The 23,102-nt window shown below is 39.0% G+C and overlaps 1 protein-coding gene across 4 annotated transcripts in view; it reads right to left on the reverse strand.

The window, feature by feature from the left end:
• DIP2B (disco interacting protein 2 homolog B) overlaps positions 1–23,102 on the reverse strand; it is a 221,428-nt gene that overhangs the window by 63,375 nt on the left and 134,951 nt on the right. For 2 of the 4 annotated variants that reach the window (XM_032420669.1, XM_032420667.1), the window contains exons 4-8: positions 19,254–19,379; positions 8,679–8,891; positions 5,489–5,644; positions 4,896–5,018; positions 1,412–1,609 (exon numbers count right to left, since the gene is read on the reverse strand). In XM_032420669.1, coding sequence (XP_032276560.1) covers positions 1,412–1,609; positions 4,896–5,018; positions 5,489–5,644; positions 8,679–8,891; positions 19,254–19,379 — 816 coding nt within the window. The remainder of the gene's footprint in view (positions 1–1,411; positions 1,610–4,895; positions 5,019–5,488; positions 5,645–8,678; positions 8,892–19,253; positions 19,380–23,102) is intronic. The other 2 variants (XM_032420668.1, XM_032420670.1) reach the window with 2 other exon arrangements.

The raw sequence follows: 23,102 nt of genomic DNA on the forward strand, positions 1-23,102 counted from the left end.
ACTAGTACAAAATCTCACAGCCCAGGTTGAATCCATTCTTCTTCTTGTTGAAAATTGAAAAATAGGGGCACCTGGGTGGCTCAGTTGGTTAAGTGTCTATCTTTGGCTCAGGTCATGGTCTCAGGGTCCTGGGCTCCCTGCTCAGCGGGGAGTCTGCTTCTCCTCTCCCTGTGCCTCTACCCCTCCCGCCCCGACCCCCGCTTGAGCTCTCTCTCTCAAATAAATAAAATCTTTTAAAAAAAATCTAAAAGGGGCGCCTGGGTGGCTCAGTCGTTAAGCGTCTGCCTTCGGCTCAGGTCATGGTCCCAGGGTCCTGGGATCGAGCCCCGCATCGGGCTCCCTGCTCTGCGGGAAGCCTGCTTCTCCCTCTCCCACTCCCCCTGCTTGTGTTCCCTCTCTGGCTGTCTATCTCTCTGTCAAATAAATAAAATCTTTAAAAAAAAAAAAAAAATCCAAAAATTGAAAAATAAAATTATTTTAGAGGAATTTTTAAAAGAAAAATAAGTTACTTTGAAAAGCTATTTAAAAAGGAAAAATCAAACTTTAGCTGGGGTGCAAAACTAAATGGAAAAGTACCAATTCTTTGGGGGTTTTTTGTTTTTTTAAAATTATTTATTTATTTATTTATTAGAGAGAGAGCGAGCACAAGCAGGGGGAGCGGCAGGCAGAGGGAGAAGCAGGTTCCCTGCCAAGCAAGGAGCTGGATGCAGGACTCAATTCTAGGACCCCGGGATCCCAACCTGAGCTGAAGGCAGATGCTTAAATGATTGAGCCACCCAGGCATCCCTAATTCTTTGTTCATTATAAAATTTTGTGCCTGTTCTAGCAAGAGGTAGAATGAAATGGCAAAGATCTAAAAAGTAATTGGTTTCAATTTTTAGATAAAACTATCAGATTTTTGGGGGCAACTGGGTGGCTCAGTCAGTTAAGCGTCTGCCTTCAGCTCAGGTCATGATCCCAGGGTCCTGGGATCAAGCCCCGCGTTGTCGGGCCTGCTTCTCCCTCTCCTCCCAGCTTGTGCTCTCTCTCACTATCTCTGTCTCTCTCTCAAATAGATAAATAAAATCTTTAAAAAAAAAGCATTTCTTTAAAAACAAAAACTATCCTGCCATATATCCTGCCCAAACACCTTCTCCAAATCCCTTTCTAATATTAAATCATCAGTGGATCCAGAAAGCCTCTTTCTTCTTCCTGCTCTTTTAAATATTAGCTGCTTTGCAAATATCATTTAGCAAATGAAAATATTTGACAATAGCTTTACTTAGAACTCAGGATCCTATTAAAATAATTTAAAAGATCTGTTGAAATACAATGACCAGCAACCGCTAAGTATCAAGATGAAAACACCACCCATGATAATATGAAGAACTATCAGGAGAAAAGGAAGGAGCTGGGACTCTTGCAAACTGACCATATGTGAGCGTGTAAACTGGTTTCCCCGTCACGTCCAGGGCGGTCAGACAGGGGCATTTTGCTTGCGTGGTGCCCCAGCGCTGCAGGGCCGACTCAAGAGCAGGAGGCCAGTTACAGATGACTCCTAATGGCTCCCCCTTTACAGGGGTCATCTGCCGTCCTTCAGGCTTGGGCTGGCTGGGGTCTGGCTGAGGTACTGTACCAAAAAAAACCCCAGGGGTTATAAAAATATTATCTGAAATATATACAAATAGCAACTAACAAAACTTAGGTCTCTAATCGCAAATATATTTCCCTTTTCTCTTCATCTTTATTTGGTTTAAACTCACTCTGAAAAAAGAAATGATATCGCTAGAAATGGTAATCCACAAAATGGGCCTGAATTCACCTTCCCACATAATCATGAAATCATATTTAATATATTTTATGTAATTAACAAATCCTGACTCTAACAAAGCAAATCACTGAACGTACAGAAAAGCACAGAGCCTACATTCCTTTTTAGCAATTTTATAATGTGACTCAACTGGTTTTTAAATCCTTAAATCCTTCTAATCCAGAAGGGTCTGATGTTAGAGAGCCAGGTTGCACTTCACTGGCTTGTATTTAACGAAAAAGCACTGAACTGTGTGTCAGAAAACCCAAATTTACGTTAACATTTTACCAGTGTGACCTTAATCAACTTGAGTTACTTGAGCCTCATTTTTCCTCATCTGTAAAATGGGGATAGTAACACTTAGACAGGGTCATTATTACACTTGATCTTAGTCAAAAGGCAAAGACGGGATCACAGGGTCATTATTAAACTCAAACAGATAATGAGCATGGATGACAGTGTTCCATGTCTCCGTACCTTCGTACACATCTCATCTGGCCAACCCCTTTGCTCCTGGTATACTTGTACTCATCTTTGTCAGGATGCAGCTCAAATAGCACATTCCCTGGGAAGCCGTCCCCAGTCATTCCTTCCTTAGTGCTCCCCCACTGTATGGTAGTCTACCCTTAATTAAAGCACTGAGGATCCTCAAAGAATTACTGTGTAAGCTTTTCTCCCCCTAAGCCTGACACCTTCTTTAAAGAAGGCCTGGTTCTTTGTCTTCTTATTGCCTATGGTGCCTAATACATAATGGTAGCTCAACTGATGTTAATTAAATTGAACTGAATTTGGGGGAACGGAAGTGCTAGGTCATTCCAGAAATTGGAGGTGAATAGTATTTCATATTTTTTCATATAAATAAAAGTCCTCTTAATTTTTCTACAATGAACAAATATTATTCAAATAATAAAAAGCAAAAAAATTCTATTTTCATAGCAGCAAAGATAATTTATACATGGAACAAAGTCATTTACTGAGTGCCAATGATATGCACAGGATGTAATAAACACTGAGGAAATAAATGCTGTACATATCATTCTTTCAACAAACATTTATTGTTTCTAATAAGTGCTAGGTGCAAGGAGCACCGAGTCTGCGCCCTCATAAGGTATCTGGAGTGCAAGGGGGACACACACACATACACAGAACTAAGTAGAGAAACATGAACAATGCATGACAGAAACATTACAGGGATGGAAGAAGAAGGCCACATCACCTAGCTTAGAGGACGGAGTCCCCCATGTGAGCTGAGTCTTAGAGGAAGGGTAGGAATTAGCCAGGTGAGTGGGAGATGAGAGAAGAGGCATAGAAAGGAAAAGAAACAGAATAAGCAGCAAGTATTAGATGGGCAAATGAAATATGAAATAACTTTTATTTTATAGCTCAACTTAATGACAGACTTGGGAAATTTACTTAAAATGTCTTGATTCTTTTTTCTACTAACATAAAACTAATGAAATAGTTTCACTTTCCAATTCACTGCCCTAGGTATATAACGTTTCAGCTGCCCTTCTGCTTCATATATTCCCAGACTCTAAACCACCATATTCATTAAAAAAATAAGTATGTGTGATTCTAAATAGTTTTGTTTTTATGGACAGACTGTATATATGGTCTATGCCTATAGTCTTCTGGTCATAAAAGTGTGTACGTTATTGCCACCCACTAGGCCTCAATGCAGACCCTGGGGGACACTCTTTCAAAGGCTTCCAAAGACATGTGGATACTTTACTTTTCCAAAGATAATCATTATTTAAATAAGCAACTGTTGCCTATTTATAATTAGTGGAAAGCTGTTAGTCCTATTCTGCCAATGAAAATTGTTCAAGTATGATTCCTATTAAACCTTGACCTTCATTTGCCTGATTAATACACAGTGCTAGAAATACTGGGGAGGCTATTACTGGTATGAGCATCTTGAATATCAGGATATGTAGGAAGATGTCCATAGTTCAGTGAGTTTAGTGACTCCTAAAGAAACATAAAGTCATCTTAACCTCATATGTCAGGTTGCCTGTTGCTTCTGGCTGCATAAAGTGGGCTAAGACCAGATCTAGTCTATTAACATGCCTAGTTCCATTAACACGTCCAAAGTGATCAAAGCCTACTATATTAGTCTCAGAATGTAAAAATGAACTACAAAGCTACCAAGGCTCAGTTCTGTTGACAAAACCTTTTGTTAGGTAGATCTGTTCGTCATCCAGCTTCAATAATTATCAAACGGCCACTTTCATTTCATCTATACTCCTACTCATTCAACTCCCAATTCTTTCTATTAAATCCTAAACATCACATGATTTCATCCATAAATATCTGTTAAATTATTAAATAAAGAAATCACTATTACCACTTGCTCTACGAAGCTCTCCCTAACCACACAGATGGGACTGATTTCTGCCCTTCTCCCAGCTGTTGTATTAGTCGATACATACTTACTGGCTAAACTATGCTTTCACGTGTATATATTTTAGTACATCTAATGTGTAAACAATATGAAGGAGTGGCTCTATTTTCATAAATCTTTGAACTCTTCACCATTTACCACAGTGTCCTGTAAAAAGCAGACATATGTGTTGACTGACTGATTTAACAAAAGGATTATGTTGTATCAAAAAAGACTGGGCAAATTTTTTTTTTTTTTTTCCCTGTAAGGAGAGACTTTATTTGAAAGGATTAAGGCAGGGATGGAAGGAGGGGAAAGACTGTTACAATAGGGAGAACTCTCTGACAATAAGATCTGCAAGTGTCTCTGACTGGGCAAATTTTTGAGGTCAAATTTGACATGTGTATTCTAGGATAATGCAAAATGTAAATAATTTAAAAAATTTTATATTTGGGAAAGTTCCTAATTTCAAAGAGCATATTTTACAAGGATAGCTCTATGCTCCATAGTTATCTCTTTGCCTTTCTCTCCCCTTCCTCCCTCTTTATTTTGCACCTGAGATCTGAAATACAAATGATCCTTAGGGAAAGAAGAACAGAGAACTACGAATTCTTTCAACAAAAATGCTGCCTCGTTCACCTTTAAATCCTACGGTACCTGACATGTAGTAATTGCCTAAGATATGTTTGTTGAAGGTATATATGTCTTCAGTATTATTACTACTACCTTCCACAATTTCTTCAGAGTCATCCACGAAAAATTCTTTTAAGGGAGGTCTTTTGGGTCGTTTCAGAGTGTTGAGAAGCTGCTGGATTTTGGTGGATACTCTGCTACTGACAGGAACACCTAGAAGGGAAAAAACAGTAAGTTAAAATTCATTGATTTTAGGGCTATCTCAGCTTCTCAATCCTCTTAGGAGTTTTTATTTCTAATGACATTTGGCTTTTGCTCAGTCTTACTCTAATTCAACTGGGCCAGAAATGTACAAATATGTACATAACAAGTTTTATGACAACACAGAACAAATATGGTGCTATTATTAACACCCTGCTTCCAGATTTCATCTAATCCTCTTTTTTACTTACAGCATTTTTTTTTTCCATACTCAGTTTTTTATTCAGAGTTATCTTTTGACAATGCAGACTGTCTGAACAAGTAACAGTGCTGCCACAGGGCAGGCTGTTGAAAAAGAGGGTGCTCCAGGGGACATGTGGGCAGTGGAGTTCTGCTCAACCACTCAGGCGCTGCTATTCACGATGTGAATTTTCCCAGTTTAACTAATATTCTCTATTTAGCTGCCCAAAAGAACTCCCTACCATCAGCTGTATCCATAAGGCTGGACCTGTTGGATCCTTTGTGCATGCCTTTAACTATCCCCGAGGGGGGCAGATCAATATTTGCTGGGCGCATTGAGGAAGATGATGATGAAGAAGAGGTAGTTGTAGTAACATCAGGGGGAGCAGAGAAATTCTCTAAGAGGGGAGAAAACAAAATTTAGAATCATATTACATTAGCAATAAAAAAATTCTTTAAATTTTTGTTGTTTCTTAACAAGGAAAAAATTACATAAACAGGGCATCAACTGTTATAAAATAACCTTTGAAATCAAATTCTACTAGGAAGATATAATGAGAGGGCAAGAGGTTAAGGAAGAGCATATCAAAATTATTATTTTTAAAAATTTGAATAGCCTTGGGGCGCCTGGGTGGCTCAGTCGTTAAGCGTCTGCCTTCGGCTCAGGTCATGATCCCAGGGTCCTGGGATCGAGCCCCGCATCGGGCTCCCTGCTCGGCCAGGAGCCTGCTTCTCCCTCTCCCACTCCCCCTGCTTGTGTTCCCTCTCTAGCTGTCTCTCTCTCTCTCTGTCAAATAAAAAAAAAAAAAAAAAAAAAAAAAGATTAAAAAAAAAAATTTGAATAGCCTTAAGTGAGAGCAAATCACACATTAAATATTCCTGAAAAACATTTCCTACACAGAAAGACTAGTAGAAATTCAATATTAATAATCATAATAGAATAAAAATTGTGAGTGACTTCAAAATGAAAACAAAGTGAGTATGGTCATAATGCTACTAATATTCTAGTCTCAAGCATTTCTTCATGTTTATGTTGGCTTATCTATGTTTCTTCTTCCACTGAAAATGGAAGGAGTGTCTTGGGAGTGGGGTCAGATTCCTCAGGTCTCCAGATGAAGAAAACCAGATAAAGCCCACTTCCAATTTTTATAAAATAATCCACAAGAACCTCGGATCTACTTGACACACAAGGTTCTTCCCTTGATTGAAGCATGATTAAATAATGTTATTGTACTCTGCTTCATGTAGGGATTCTTAATACTGAGAAACTGAATGACATAAGTTGGAGGAGAGCCATTCAACAGGGATGTGTTACAAAAAACTTAGAAAAACATCTGGAGAAGGAAATGAAAATTAGAGGAAGTAAAATATATGATTCACAAGAATAACAACAAGCCACTCAAAACTATAAAAAAGACAAAAAGCATAATATAAACAATTTCTAAAATAAGTTTGGGAGTAAGGTCTCTATGCCCTAAAAGTCTGCTCTTACTAGTTCAATAGTTTTTAAAGTTCTAAATCTACTAGCACAAGTATACTACAGTATACCTTTCTGTAGGATAATGAAGTAACAAAGCATTAAGAATAGGCACTTTTGTTTGACCCAGCAATTCCACTTACTTGGAATATATCTTAAAGAAATAATCAGACAAACGCACCAAGTTGTGTGTTCAAGGATGTTCCTTCCAGCAGTTTTTACAATAACAAAAAATTGGATACTAGCTAAATGTCCAAAACAGGGGAATGGCTAAATAAGCCAAAGCATAACCATATAATGGCATACTTTGAAACCATAAAAATATAGTATAATTCTATATTAATGATCTGAAAGATGTTTGTGATACACTGCTAAGAAGAGCAAGTTATGAACACTATGTTTAGTACAATTACATTTTTGTAAAAAGGACCAAAACCCTATATATTCATATGCAAAAAAAATCTAGGAAGAGACACATTAAAGTGTTATCCATGGGAAATGGCTTTATAGATTATCTTTATTTGTACCTTCAAATTTTTCTACTGGGAAGATGAATTGCTTCTGTTAGAGCAAACATCCAAAAGGCAATAATGTTAGATAAAACAGTTTCTCTGAGTACCTGAACAAAAAACTTCATAGACTAGCAGAAGCAAGAGAAAAAATATAAGGTCAGATGAAATCATCTTGTTAAAAAAATCCAGACAGAGTTAACTGGGGATTAGGTCTGCCTTCTGCTCAGGTCATGATCCCAGGGTCCTGGGATCGAGCCCCACATCAGGCTCCCTGCTCAGCGGGAAGCCTGCTTCTCCCTCTCCCACTCCCCCTGCTTGTGTTCCCTCTCTCGCTGTGTCTCTCTCTGTCAAATAAATAAAGTATTAAAAAAAAGGACAATATTTTTAATAACTGAAATTGCTCTCTTTTAGACAAATGTGGAAATAAAACCTGACCCAACCATGGCTCTGCTGCTTGTCTTTCCAAACAGAAGAGGTGGTGAGCGTGCTCATCTGTAGCTACTTTAAGAGGTTCAGTGAATTACAGGGCAGAGCCAAGAGTGCAAGACAAGGCACCAGCTGTTGGCACTTAGCTTTTTAATGTGGGCAATCATACCCTCCAGGTAGCTATGTTCTTTACTCATTACAGGCTTGAATTACAAATTTTCTAAGTTTTTCTTTTCAGAAATCAATTAATAGATTAAAGATATATATATGTAAGGTAATAGAGAAAGGTCACTGATACGAAAACTAAGACACCACAGACACATGATGTTCAAAACACACTACTTAGTGCAATATGTACCAACCAATTTAGCAGCAGAGATCTGAGCTGTATCTTTACCTGCAGATGTCACAAACTCTTAAAAAAACACACACAGAAACGTAAAGCAGAGCCAAGCAAAAGCTACAATCCATACAGGCGCATCGGCAGCAGGCAGCAGCTCACAGAGCACCAACATCCTCAGCCTGCACGCCCCAGGTGTAGCAATAACACAGCAGCAAGGACAATAAATCCAGTCTTTATGCTAAAGACAAAGGGCTTCACTGATACTGTCTTAGTGCAGAATTTGTTCAGGTTTTATGGGTTTTTGTTCGAGAAAACACAGATAACAATCCTGGGAAAATCTAAGATGTTACATAGTTTAACACCTTTTAATACGTGGAATATTCTCTAACAGGGATAAACCCACATTAAGACTGGTGTTATATCTTGCAGCTTGAGTATTGCTTATGGAAATAGCTATGGCTTCAGGTGGGCAATGCTATGCACCAATAATGCAGATGATACCTATCATTCCAAATGTATTTCAGGTGTTTCCTTCTTTGCCCCATTAACTGTTATGTTCGTTCTGATTTTCTTAGGCCACTCTGAAAAACCTAATACAAATCATAAACTATTTCCTGGATGCTGGGAGCCAAATGGAACATAATTTGAGCTTCTTGGGTAGATCCAGCTCCTACCTATTCGAGTATTGGCAAATACATCAGCTAGAGACCCACTGGTTCCTTTGACCTCTCCATGGGACAGCGTAGAAGATGCGGATGAAGAAGTGGACGATCCCTGAATTGAACGGTTGATCCAGGACTCAGCATTCTGTAAGCTTTGTTGCAAGGCAGCAGAGAGCGCAGCTTGGCGTCTCAGAGAGCCCTCATCCTCAGAGGCCGAAGACGTGTCTGTGTGGAATTAGAAAAAAAGAAGTTCTCGATCCTGCCTAGAACAGAGACCTTTCAGTTCTTGCTCATTGATCACACATTCAATTTTGACACCAGCAAAATATTTGCACTTTTTTTTTTTTAGAGAGACAGAGAGATTTGGGGGGGATGGGGGGAGAGGGAGAGAGAGAATCCTAAGGAGGCTCCAAGCCCAGCATGGAGCCCAATGCAGGGCTTGATATCACAACCCTGAGATCATGATCTGAGCCAAAATCAAGAGTGGGATGCTTAACCAACTGAGCCACCCAGGCGCCTCTATTCACATTCTTAAGGTAGATTAGTATGTAAAGTTTCTCAAGAATCTCAAGGAAAGGTCTATGGACAAAACCTGCAAAAATAAAACAGCCTAAATCTGTAAGTAATTTTAAGTTCTTAAAAAATCCCTTTTAGAATATTTAAACTTCATTCACTGCTTTTCTGTTCTGAACTTAACCAGGATCTAAATTCTTCTGGCTTATCTACTTATATTCAAGTAATACTGAAGTGCTTATATATCTTCCTCAACCTCTTAATTAGAGAACCTTGTGATAGGTTGCTACACTGATTCTGACAAGTACTTATTAATTAGTGTCTACTCAAAAGGAAATGATCTTGATAGGGTGATATAAAAACTTACTTTTGTTAACAACAACTTAAGTGTCTAACAGTGAGTTAGGTGCTGGGGAACTAGAAATGGAGTTAGAAACAGTGCTTAGCCTGGAGGCATTCATGGTTTTAGAGGAAAAGTGGTCACTCAGCACACGTAAGCTTTTCAAACATGACAGCAGACAACCCTGATCTGTATGGCTCTCCTTAATTCTCAGAGAAGAACTGTGAGAAATTTACTGATGCCTGTATTTGGCCTGGCTCTGACTTCAGGAAAATAAGGCCTAAATTAGAAAACCATGTTGAGAAAAATAAAAAAGGAAAAGTTCAACCAAATATAGGATAGCCGAGGGAAGCAGAAGTCAGGAATTTATTTCCAGGCTCTCAGCTTAGAGGCATACAAGTTAAAGGGGCATTTGGTCTGATCTGAAACAAACCCTTCGACATGATTTAGGGGGTTATAATTAACGGCCTGTGGACTGAATTTCATTCAATTTTTTAAAAAATTAAACACTCTGTGGTTAGTCCTGCTGAACACTCTAACTCAGGGGAAACTGTAGGTATGCGTTCTGCTTTGGTTCAAAAAGCCAGAGAGAGGGCTGCCTGGCTGGCTCACGTAGGGCATGCAACTCTCGATCTCAGGGTTGTAAGTTCAAACCCTATGTTGGGTATAGAGATTACTTAAAAATAAAATAATTAAAAAAACAAAAACACAAAGAGCCAAAGAGATAACAGGGCTAGAATGCTGCTAGCACTCCACAATGGAAATTTGAACCACAAAAGACTAATTTAACCTAGAAGCCAAATTTTGCAGGTCCAGAGCAAGCAAGGAAGTTAAAATAATGACTATATCCTGGCTTCGTGCTCTGAACCACTTCCAACTTATTATCTCATATTGAAGGAGATATGAGGCCCAAGACTAATTATTTTTACAATCTACTACATAACTACAATACGTGCTGGAAACTATGTCAGGTTCTGGGGATTCTGAGATGTATATGTTCTTATGAGACAGTGCCCTAAAAAAGGCTTATGGTCCAGTACAGGAGACACAATCCCACGGACTATCTCACAAGAATACAAAGGATGCTAAGAAACAGGGTAAGCAAAGGGTTTCACAAGAGGGGCACCAATCTTAGTCAAGGATTTCAAGAACTTCTATGTAAATGGAGTAAAGACTTTGAGGTGTAAGGGGCAAAAGATGAGGCTGGAAAGGTAAACAGTGGTCAGACCCCAAAGGATACATCGATGAGGTTCTTTAAAGGGGAAAGAGATCTATAATGCAAAAGGAGAGTGACTTAAGGAAAATACAGAGAAAGAAAAATAACAGCATCTGTAGCTTTTTATTCAAGCAAAGAGGTTTGTATCATTCCCAAAAAATATTCCAACATTTTAACGGTATACCTTGGAGGGCAGAGATTTCTGTCTTTATAAACATGCTAAAGAAAAGATGACTGGGCGGGTGGCGTGGGACAGGTGAATCTGACCCTAAGAACAAAGTACTTTCAGGGTCATACATCTCAGGATCCCACAAACTCCACTGGATTTACAGGCTGTCCTTACTGGATCATTTATTTTAAACTGTGTTAAGTCTAAAATCAGAATAACCCAATTTTCAGGAGATAGTAAAACCAGTATTTTCATGATTAGGTTTATGGAAAATTGGCTTCACTATGTTTCTATATTGGATCAATTATGTAATTAGGTGTATTGTTTCAATTCAATTACCTTGTTTGCCTGCCAGTCCTCCTGAGTGTTTAGTGACTACAACTGTGGGCTGGAAAAAACATGGCTTTGGTGTCTGTCTTCCATTTGAACTCTGGGGTCTGCCCCTCACAAGCTATGTGACTTGGGGATAAAATTATCCATCTGAGAAGGTTTGCTCATTCATCCCTTCAACAAATACCACGAAGCGCTACACTAGTTGGCAGGAATAAAATGGTGAACAAGGAAGATACGTCCCTATTCTAATAGGACTTAGAGTCTTACACAGTGCAGGCACCCAAGGAAGTGAGCCCTAAACCCAGGCAGCCCAGAAAGGTAAGTAGCTATTGGTTCTGAGGGCCACTGGGGGGCGGGGGAGCAAAGAGTCAGGGAGAGGGAACAGCATGCGAGGATGCTGGGAGGGGACAGAAAAGGCACACTGGAAGATCTGAAAGCAATAGGACTAGCTCAAGCACAGGATGCTACACTGACGAAAGATGAGGCTGGACCAGTGGATAGTACTGGGCTGCTAAGGGTCTTTGTGCTAACTGCAACAGGAGACCACGGAATGAGACAACGTCCAGAAGGCACCCCCAGCAGTGCCAGCACATAGCAGGTGGCCAGTAAACTTAGTCCCCCTTCTCCCCCCCAAATAATCCACCCTACGTTAGCTCACCGGCACAAAACTGGCTGTGCAAAGCTTCCGGCGGATTGCCTACTAAGACCACACAGAACATTATATCTTTTAAGAAATAAAAATGAGCTCCCTTAAATATTTATATGTTTATTTGGTAGTTTTTTGGGTTTGTCAAATAGCTATCACCCAGGAAACTGCTGTGGATTAGAAGAAATCTGGGCAAGATTTAATAGTAATAAAGTTATTTTCCCACTGATTCTGCTCCGGTTGAACATGAACTCACAACTCTTATCCATCAAGTTCCTTGCCAACTCTACTTTTATGTAAGATGAATACCATAGGTCCTACAGAAGAGAAAACGATTTTTAAAACATGGTTTGCCCTTCAGTTTATAGCCGGTGTGATTTTTAACATGGCACCATTTTATACTGATAACCAGAAGCCTAAAATTCATTTATAACCAATTAGAAAACACGTAACAATTAGCTTGTTGATTTTAAGGGAAGGAAAGTCCTGAATTTACTGCCTTTAACTGTTGTAGCACTTTTAGTTGTTAGCCATGAGTGGAAATGACTTCCTTCTTCTTGGCAGAAAACAGATCTATGATACCTAAAAATGTTTATTTGAAAAGTTTAAACACCTACCCATTCCACCTACTAATGGCATAATCCATCCAATCTACTCCTCGGTTATCTACCCAAGAGAAATGAAAATATACAAGGACTTGTATGTGAATGTTCATAGCAGCTTTATTTGTAACAGGTAAAAACTGGAAAGCACCCAAATGTCCATCAAGAACTGAAAGGACAAAGAAATCGTGGTATATGTATTTGACAGACTACTATTCAGCAATAAAGAGGAATGAACCTCCGATATACACAACATGGATGAATCTCAAAATAATTATGCCAAGTAGAATACGACAGACCTCCCTTGCCCAAAAAAAGTACAATTCTATTTACATGATTCTATTTATATGAAATTCTAGAAAATACAAACTAATGTATAGTGACAGAAAGCAGATCATGGGGAGGAAGAGAAGTAGGATTACAAAGGGATTATGAGGAAATTTGGTGGGGGGGGATGATGGATAATGTTCATTTTCTTAATTGTGGTGACGGTTTCACAGCTTTGCTATGTCAAAACTTAGCAAAATATATACTTTAAGTATGTTTATTGCACGTGGATTATAATTCAATAAAGCTGTAAGAAGAACGAATTTAAAAAGATCTATGGGGGTGAAAATGGCACCTCGCTGAGAGGATGGTAACATCTCCATCCAGCTGCCCTACCCGAGGGCCACTGTACCAGCTGGACACGCTCCTGGAAAGACAGTGCCTGCCACTGGGTTCTGACTGCTAACACCACAATCAGGCCCAGACATCAGCTTAGAACAGTAGCTAGGTCAAGATTCACTGAAAGAAAGATCTTATCCTAACAATGACTACAAAATATACCACATAAGCTAGGCCAAGAAATAGGAGCTTCAAAGAACAAGGAAAAGGAAACAACTCGTAGGACAGTTGGTGAATGACTTCTGACTGGCATGAATTGCCTGACCATGACTGTCCAAATTGGAACCCTTCTGAGAAGGGGTACTCGCTGTCAATAATTACTCCAGGGTCGCTGTACCTATAAGGGACCTCCGAACACTGTTTTTCTAGGTATTTTCCCATGTCTATGAAAAAACAGTTCACAAAATCAATTAATATTACAAATAATACTGTTGCCCCTTGAACAAACACAGGGGTTAGATGCACTGGCCCCATGCATGGTGGAAAGTCCACGTATAACTTTTGACTCACCCAAAACTTTACTAATAGCCTACTCTTGACCAGAAGCCTTACTGATTATATAGTCAACACGTATTTCTTTTTTTTTTTTTTTTGGTTTGTTTCAACACATATTTCATGTATTATATGTATTATATACTGTATTCTTACAATAAAGTAAGCTAGAGAAAAGAAAATGTTATTAAGAAAATCGTTAAGGAAGAGCAATACATTTACTGTACTGTAAAAAAATCCACATAAAAGTGGACCCACACAGTTCAAACTGTGTTGCTCCTGGGTCAACTATATTGAGGTAAGAAAAGAGATTTTTTTTTTTTTTAACTTACTACCTATTTGAAAAGTTAGGTCAACCATGCAACAATTGCTGGAGCTCCAGATTTACCACAAAATATTTACTTGACACTATGGTAGAAGGAGAGGCAATATGCCAAGTGGTTTAGAGAATGGGCTTTTTAGGTCAGACTGCTCTGAATTCTGATCTTAGCTCTGCCACTGAGAGATCTTAGGCAAATCAGTTCTTAAGGATCTAATTTTGCTGTTTGCTGTTGTTGTTCTTTTTCTATTGATTCTCTCCCATGGTGTTTTCTATTTTTGGACTGTTTGCTCACAAAATTCAGTGGATCTTTATCCCTGGGAATCCTAAGTTCCTGGGTTGAGGTTGTATCCTTGCAGAAACTCTTTGTGTCCCAAGGTTACCATCAGCCCAAAGACCATTTTTTAATGTTAGTCAGTTCTTACCAGGCAGTACAGTGAAACTCAAAGCTTGAACCCACTTGACCCCAAATTCTTAGGGAAGGTCAGAGCCCCTGTTATCCCAAGGCCAGGCGCAAGGCAAGCTTTCTTGACATCTTTTGCTGGCATGTTAATTTTTTCTAGTTCACTCTTCTGCTGAAGATGTAAGCCCCTCCAGGGATCTCACTTCCAACCTCCCACCTTATTATTTTTTTTTAAGTAAGCTCTACGCCCCCCGTGGGGCTCGAACTCACAACCCCAAGATCAAGAGTCACATGTTCTACTGACTGAGCCAGCCAGGCGCCCCCAACCTCTAACTTCTTATGTAGGTTCAAGGTTTTATCTTTTCTATCCTTATAGTAATTAAATTTAGGCCCCTTGTTTCCTACCTCCCTGCTCCCCAGGGCAGGGAAAGTGAGCACCATCTAGCACTCTGATGTTCAGTGACTGTTCTCTCCCTCTCTTGTTCCTGTATGTATTTAAAAGGAAACTGATTATAGTCTATCTAGCATTTCTAAAGGGAAGTTTTCTTTTCCCTGTTCTAGGAGAGAATTTTCAGATTATCTAACTGACTACACAGATAGAAACAGAAGTCTGGGCAAGTAATTGAGCTTCTCTAAACCTGTTTTCTCATTTGTAAAATGAGATAGGGGACTGTCGAGAAAAAAAAAGGAAAAAATATATGCTAAGCACTTAGCCCTTTGACTAGTAAACAGAGGGTACTCAATAAATGGTAACTATGAAATTAGTTTTACTGGAAGCCTTAAATTTTATAATCAGCCATTGGAATAAACAAATTCAATCTGACAGAGTGGGTTTTTATTGTGTTTTGGCTTAAAGAATACTGAATATTTACTGGTCTCCCAAGCAACTGCAGACCAATGCTCATAACCCATACCATAAATTAAAGTATGCTATTAACATGATCCAAGTCTATTAATTAGAGCACATTTTATAGGGGTCTGATTTGCCAATTCTGTTTATTTTGCAGAATAAAAATGGAATATTTGGGGAAAACTCCCCAAGTTGGTAATTCAGACAAGTGTTCTCTTTTGAGTTTAAATTAACTAACTAGAATGTTTGGGGCTATAAGCTCTCAGAAGGCAAGAGCTATTCAATTTGCTTAGAATAATACCCATTATTCTAAGGAAACTGAGTATCAATTAAGTAAAAACGATCTCCCAAACATGATACTTTGGTAGAGTAAAAAAACAAAATCAAGAAGACTTGAGTCTGATACATAATTGTGCTGCTTGACCTGGGGCGAATCCCTTAGTGACTACGAACCTGTTTGTTTCCTCATCTCTACAGAAATCTGCCCTTTCTATGTCAGAGTGGCTATGAGGAGCAAATGAGGCAGGGCAGCCATTGTGAAAGCCACGTGAAAGTCCCTTTTGTACTGTAATGTACTGTAATTCTATAAAGCATTATTAAAGTATGTTAGAAGGATATAACAATATCCCAAGTCTGTTCATGGGCATCACTATCATATAGAGAAATGCAGAGAGGTAAATTTCTCCTTGTCTGGTCCCATGAATTACTTCTGTAGTCACTTTCAAGCAGGGCCCTGTGTGGGACAGATGTCTAAATTCATTCTACCCAAGCCAGCTGAAATAGCTTACTGTGTTTTGGGGTCATTCTGTGGTCTGTTTGGTCATCCAAGTACCCTTAGAATGCAGCACAGGGTAAGTCCACAAGGGTGGAGAAAAAATTTAGAGGGGAAAACAATGTATGCTGCAGTTTTTGCATTGTGTTTATCCGTATGAATGAGAAAGAGCATTACACAAAGAACCCCTACAAAGAAAGAGCTGAGGTAATTGCCTCATGACATTAGTAAATGATTTCAGCACATAAAGGGAACTGGATGGCAGTAATTCAAGCAGTCTAAAAGACTCTGAAAAAGGCCACAGGCACTAAAAGAACCGTAGTTTGCTACCAACATGGAGAATTTAAATTTTCCAGTCCATAAGACAGAAATAAGTGTACATATCAATAAGCAAATTTTAGGTTGACTGCTATTTTATTATTTGTGAATGATAGAAGAACAAAGGCCAATTATTTCCCATGCCAACTATTTATCGTATTTTCCATTCCATATAATACTATGAATAAGGCCAAGATTTATGGCATATTCTACTTACAAAATCCTTTTATTAAATCCTTCCCAAAATATCTCTAAAATTTCATCGGTTCAGCAATTCCAACAGTTATATGTTGGATGCCTCCCAAAGAAGCCCGGTGGCTCGTGCACTCTCGCAGGGATCCCAGGTGCTGGGCTCCCACAGGACAGCATGTTCACAGTGCGCACCTTACAGCAAACCCACTTTGTGGGGGTGGCGTGACTGCTCACACAGCGCACAAAGGGCAACACGACTAAATTACTATGAAATCTGAGGCTGGTTTTGCTCTGCAAGGGTAGTACAACTTTTCTAGAAAGAGTGCCAAGGCAACGTCATTTTTATAGTTGCCCAGAACTTCCTAAAGTCTTTAAAAAAAAAACAAAAACGCCCATCACCAGCAATAATTAATGTCCATCCTCTTCCACCTCCCCAACCCTGAGGGCAGCCTCAGCATTCTTCTGAACTTCAGTGTTTCAGGGGCTATCAGAGGAAATACGTGAGATAAACCCTACCTGCCATCCCTGGGTTAGAGGGAGCCAGTGACATCGGATTAAATTGCAATAGGAACAGGAGACAGCCAAGTCTCTCAGCAGTGGCTCTCAGAAGCTTGGAGAGAATGAAATCTGAATCCTAACATGGGGACAGCAAATTCCATTCCCTAAAACAAAAAGTACTGATGGAGGCCTTATGGTACAGTTCTTCCACACCACATCACGCTAGACACGGGCATGTGCGTAACTGCAGAATGAGAGCATCAAGATCTAGCTCCATGTGGGGGCCATGTGAGAAATCACTCTGTAGGGTGCGCTCAACATTTCTTCATGATGGGAGAATTCCTCTTCTGTTTGACAACGTTCATGTCCCTGACAGTACAGTAAGGTTTCTCATATGCTATTCAGAGATCCCTGGATCTGGAGATAAATGGATGGGAAACCTTTTTATTACTCTGCTCTGCTGAATAAAGGTCTTAGGAGAGACCTTTATATCTTTATAATCATGAAATTATCAAGACACATAAGGTGATCAGGAAAGTTATGCCACATCTTTAAGGCTGTAGACAGAGTAGAACATTAGTGTTTAGAGATCCAGAAGACTGTAGTGAATTCCAAAGGACTGTGGTCTCATTCAGCAATGAATAGCCATGACTTGTTTCTGGAGTTGGTAAATTCCCCTCAGGCAGTGACTTTTGTAAGGGGATAAAAAAGGTTTCCATTCCTTCTGAGCATTCTCAAGATCCTTTGCTGCACTCTCACATTTAACCCGAGGCCATGAGAGCAGACTATTTACTCTGAAACTGCATTTCTTTAATACAGCTATGGAGAGGATTGTTTCTAAGAACTGCCTGTCATGTTGCTCCCTACCCTTTGCCATTTATTACAATTGAACCCTCAGCCGCGCTGCAGCAGAATCTGCCAACAAGGAATAGCTACTAAACTGAGAGCCCCCTTTGTCCACCAGGACCCACTGGTGCTATACCAATGTGGAAGGGAAACTATCCAAGATTTTGAATGAATGGGCTGGAAGTATGCACCATTACAGACACAAAATGTCTTATTGTGAAGGTCTGCTAGAGGTATCCTGTGTTACATTTTGAGAAACACTTGAAGCCACAAAGCTATTTCTCTTTCAAACATATTGACACCACAGATGTAAAGAAAAAAAAGCACACACAGTTAATGAGCCCTCAGCACACCCAAATGCTCTGAGAAGTTAGCCAAAACCTAGGAGAAAACTATTAATATGAACCCAGACCAGGGAACAGGATCAGTGTAAATAGCTCAACTTGAGAGCTGTGAATCAAAGTCAATCACGACAATGTAACCTTCTCCCCAAAGATATGGTAAGTCCTTTAGACCAAAACTACAGGGAAAAAATGTTTCCCTAAAGATTTCATTACCAGTAAGAGGACAGTAGACAGATACTACATTGAGGCTCTGAAATAGATTTATTATGTTTAATCTCAGAGGCCTACATGGAGATCTTGTCTGGGATTTCACTTAAAAATTTTAAGGTTTTTAGGAACTTTGGGAAAGATTCTAAATAGACAACACAACTTAAAGTTGTTCCAGTTGTTTCTCAAATAGCAAGTTAAAACTCCTAAATTTACTTTAGCAGGGTTATAGATTCCAAGTCTGGGGAATGAGAATGGGGTGGAGACACTTAGTTCTCGCTGATCTCATGAACCCATTATAAAAAGTGGGTTCTTAAAAATATATAAATGTATACAAAATATATTAACACATACACAAATACACTTACATATGTTTTTCAGATCAATTAAAACTTTGCATGACTGCTCTCACATTGTCTTTAATGACACATAAAATTTTGTCCCAAATGCACTTATCTGTAGAGACAAAGCATCTGATATAGGAGTACAAATTTGTTAAAGAAATGTATGACTATGGGTCATATTTTAGATGTCAACGAAAATAGCTATTAAACCACAGAAGGATTTTTTTAGGCCCTAAGCTTTGGCCTGTGTTTATTTATGACTACATGAGTTCGGGGGTTACATCAAGGAAATGCCGGAAATTCAGAAGGACATTAAAAAAAAAAAGCTTTACTCTTAAGACCTCTTTTTGTATGTCATTTACAACGTAACTATCGACACCTGCCACCTTCTGTGTGTACTCTTATACACCTGGGATGATGAGGAGAGTTCCAGCTCCTACCTCAGAAAGGAAAAAGCCGAGCTTATTTCAGGAACATCAAAGGAGTAACTGTCCGAGAGAGGTTCTGATAGACCTACCAGGAGGTGTGCAGGCATCTGCAGGAGACTGGACGAATGTGGACCGCCTTTTGGTTGGCATGGGCAGAGCCATTTTCTGTTCTTTATGCTTTGCCAGTGCGGCTTGAACTGCTTCTGTATGGATATCTGAAAGATTAAACATTTGCATTTATTAGCTCCTGGTTCTTAAAGTGTTTACTTCTGTGAGCTGAACTATCACTGCCTCAGTTGTTGAAAAAGGGATGTTTAGGTGATTTTTACTTATACTTTGTGTTGTAACAATTAAAAATAAAAATGAAAGAGAGGAGACAAAAGAAGAAGTCAAGGATAGTTTTACAAAGAAGGAAAAAGAAACCCAGAATGATTATGTGACTGCTTCAGACACCGAACAAGACGGGGGGGCAGGGGTGGGGAGAGGGTAGGGCATCTAACACGCACCCGTGCCAGGCAGGGAACCCCACCGCTGAATGGAATGAGTGTTGTGCAGGTGCCTGGAGGACACTCACTATTCTTCAGGAAAAGACGCTTATGATCTACTTAACTATCTGAAAGGGGTTGAGACACGTCAGTTCTACACCACAGAAACAGAAGGGCTGATTCTGATCTAGAAAAAATATAAGGGCTGATGGTACTTGTTTGCCACTTTGGCCACAAGAGAATTCAGTTCTCCCCTTGAAGTCTAAATGGAGTCTCAAAATTAACATATCCAGACAGAACTTGAGATTCTCCACTCCCACCATAAAATGCCCTCTACATTTCTGCAAAATCCTATGAAGGTAGATAACAACTGAAGTTGCTTTCTAGTTCACAAGAATTTCATCCTCTCAGGAATGGGCCCAGTCAGGGGACATGCAAACTATCCTTAGAAGCCTGTCTATGCTATGTAAAGGCACCCCTTATAAGAGGTGGACCAATCAGATCCTTTTATTAGGGTAGGGGGAATTTAAACTGAATCAAGAAAACACAGGTCCTAGAACTGAGTCACTTTAAAGATAATGCCCTACAAAGAAGGAAAGTTCTTGAACTTCAGGGTTGAGACCCCCAAAGCTGTCTCTCCTTTTTCTAGGGATTTCTCAACTGTTCTCTGCTTCTATGACTTACCCCAGCTATTTAAGGTAACCTGAGCTAGCCTGTTTCATGCAACAACAAAAAAACCTTCGCTAATATAACCAGAAATATCTTTCTGTGTAAATATAGACTTACAACATAATTTTAAAGGGCTGCATAGAATTTCACTATATGTCTATGCCATAATTTATTTAAGCAACTTTGTTTCCAAAGTTTTGCTACTATTCATAGCAACTATTCACAGCAAGAATAATTCAGTATTTTCACCTTAGTACACGTCTAATCCTGTTTCTGTAGGATTAATTCCAAAAATTGCTGAGATGTATTTCCTAAGAACAAGGATTTTACTCTTATATAACCACAGTACATTTATCAAAATGCAAAAATTAAAAATTGATACAAACTATTATGTAACCCACAACCCATATTCCAACTTAGCCTACTATCTCTCAATAATGCCCTTTATAGTTTTTCCTCCTTTGTTCCTGATCTGAGACCTAATATAGAATCACACATTACATTTACTTGTCACATCTATTATCCTATAATCTGGAACAATTTCCCAACTTTTGTCTTTTATTACCTTGACATTATTGTACAGACTAATTATATTGTACAATGTCCCTTAATTTTGGCTTGATATCCTTCATAATTAGATCCCTCATATTCCTGCATTTTGGAAGGAATACCACAGAAGTAATGTCTTCTTGAAACATTATGTCAGGAAGCATCTGCCCCATTACTGGTGATAGTAACTCTGATTACTTGGTTAAGATGGTGTCTACTAAAGTAATCCATTGCAAAGTTACTATTCTTCCCTTTATGTAATTAATAAATTATTTATGGGTGAATGCTTTTGAGATGATGTAACTGTTACATATTTCATTAAACTTTCACCTATTAGTTTCAGAATCCATTGATGATTCTTGGCTGAATCAATCATTATAATAATGGCTACAAAATGTTGATTTTATTTTTTAAAGATTTTTTAAATTATTTATTTGAGAGAGAGAGAGAGATAGAGCGCGAGCAAGGAGGAAAGAGAGAAGCAGGCTTCCCACTGAGCAGGGAGCCTGGACTTGGGGCTCCATCCCAGGGATCATGACCTGAGCCGAAGGCAGATGCTTAACTGATTGAGCCACCCAGGTGCCCCCAAAATATTGATTTTATAACTCCATCATTACTTCTGTATTTATTAGTTGGTTTTTCTATTATAAGAAGAAGCATCCCTTTCTCCCCCAATTTATTTATATCAATACAGACCTATCGATTCTCATTTTATTCCATGGCTACTGTTACTATCATTACTTATTTTGATGGTCCTATTACCCCAAATTTGACCAATTAGGCCAAATCAAACTGGCTCTTATGTCCTTTAGACGTATTCCCATCATTTTGAGCAGTAGCTCTTTTCTGGTCTAAGATATTCCAGGTATGTTCCCTGTTCCAGCACTAGAATTAGACATTTCTCTAAGGAGCCTTGGCTCCTCTTAGTGGAGAATGGTATTTAGAAACCAAGATCTTAAAAGTAGGAGTGCTCAGTGCAATTGGGGTATCTTTCTTCTAAGCCCTTTCATTGGATAAAGGAATATAAATGTGAAAATACTCACACACATATATCTACATCAATATTAAAAACCATAAATTCATATTAATAACTCTAATTCCATTTCAACACCACAGAATTCATTCAACCTTCCCCTTTTCCACTTGTAACTCCCTTCTCTAACAGTAAGAAACCTGGTTCACAAAATCCTCAATATATTTTATTCATTCACTCAATCGTACAATACACAAAGTAGTTTCAAAATTACTATCCCATATTACTATGAAAAATAAGTCTAACTAGAGGTTCAGTATTTGTTTGTATTTCTTTTTGTCTTTACACTGAGTCAAAGTACTGTGTTCAAAAGCTATTTGGAATAGTTCTCACCCCTTCCCCTTTGGTGGTTATATTATTCCACTGGGTAATATAGCTAGGTTAATTTGTTTTTCATATTCCATAGGTCCCTCTCAATGTTGCAGATTAAACATTATGTGACATAATAAGAAATATACAGTTGGTCTCTGCCCCATTTCCTGACACTGAGCTCTTAAAACCCTTGTAATTTCCTGGGTGACAGGAGTGTCTTCTGTTCGAATTAGGCAACTCTTGGTAGCGTCCTTGACAGCCTCAGGATTGGGGCTGGTCACCAGGAAGACCAAGCCATGATTAGAAACTTGGAACTTTCAGTCCCATCCTTCATCCTCTTGGGAGGGGAGAGGGGTTGAGGATGGAGCTAAACACCAATGGCCAATGCCTACATAATGGAACCTTCATATAAACCCTAAACAAAGAGTCTGGAAATGTAAATCAAAACTACAATGAGATCTCATCTTAAACCTGTCAGAATGGCTAGAATGAAAAAGACAATAACAAGTATTGTGAAGATGTGGAGAAAAAGGAACCCTGGTACACTGTCAATGGGAATGTAAAGTGGTGCAGCCACTGTGGAAAAGAGTATGGAGGTTCCTCAAAAAATTAAAAATAGAACTATCAAATGGTCCAGTAATTCCACTACTGCATATTTACCCAAAGAAAACAAAAATGCTAATTCAAAAACATATGCATCCTTATGTTTACTGCATTATTTATTTATTTATTATTTTTTTAAATAACATATAATGTATTATTTGTTTCAGGGGTACAAGTCTGTGATTCATCAGTCTTACACAATTCACAGTGCTCACCATGACACATACCCTCCCCAATGTCCATCACCCAGCCACACCATCCCTCCCACCCCCGTCCACTCCAGCAAC

This window comes from Phoca vitulina, unplaced genomic scaffold (genome assembly GCF_004348235.1).
Source record: "Phoca vitulina isolate PV1807 unplaced genomic scaffold, GSC_HSeal_1.0 scaffold23, whole genome shotgun sequence".
NCBI lineage: Eukaryota > Metazoa > Chordata > Mammalia > Carnivora > Phocidae > Phoca > Phoca vitulina.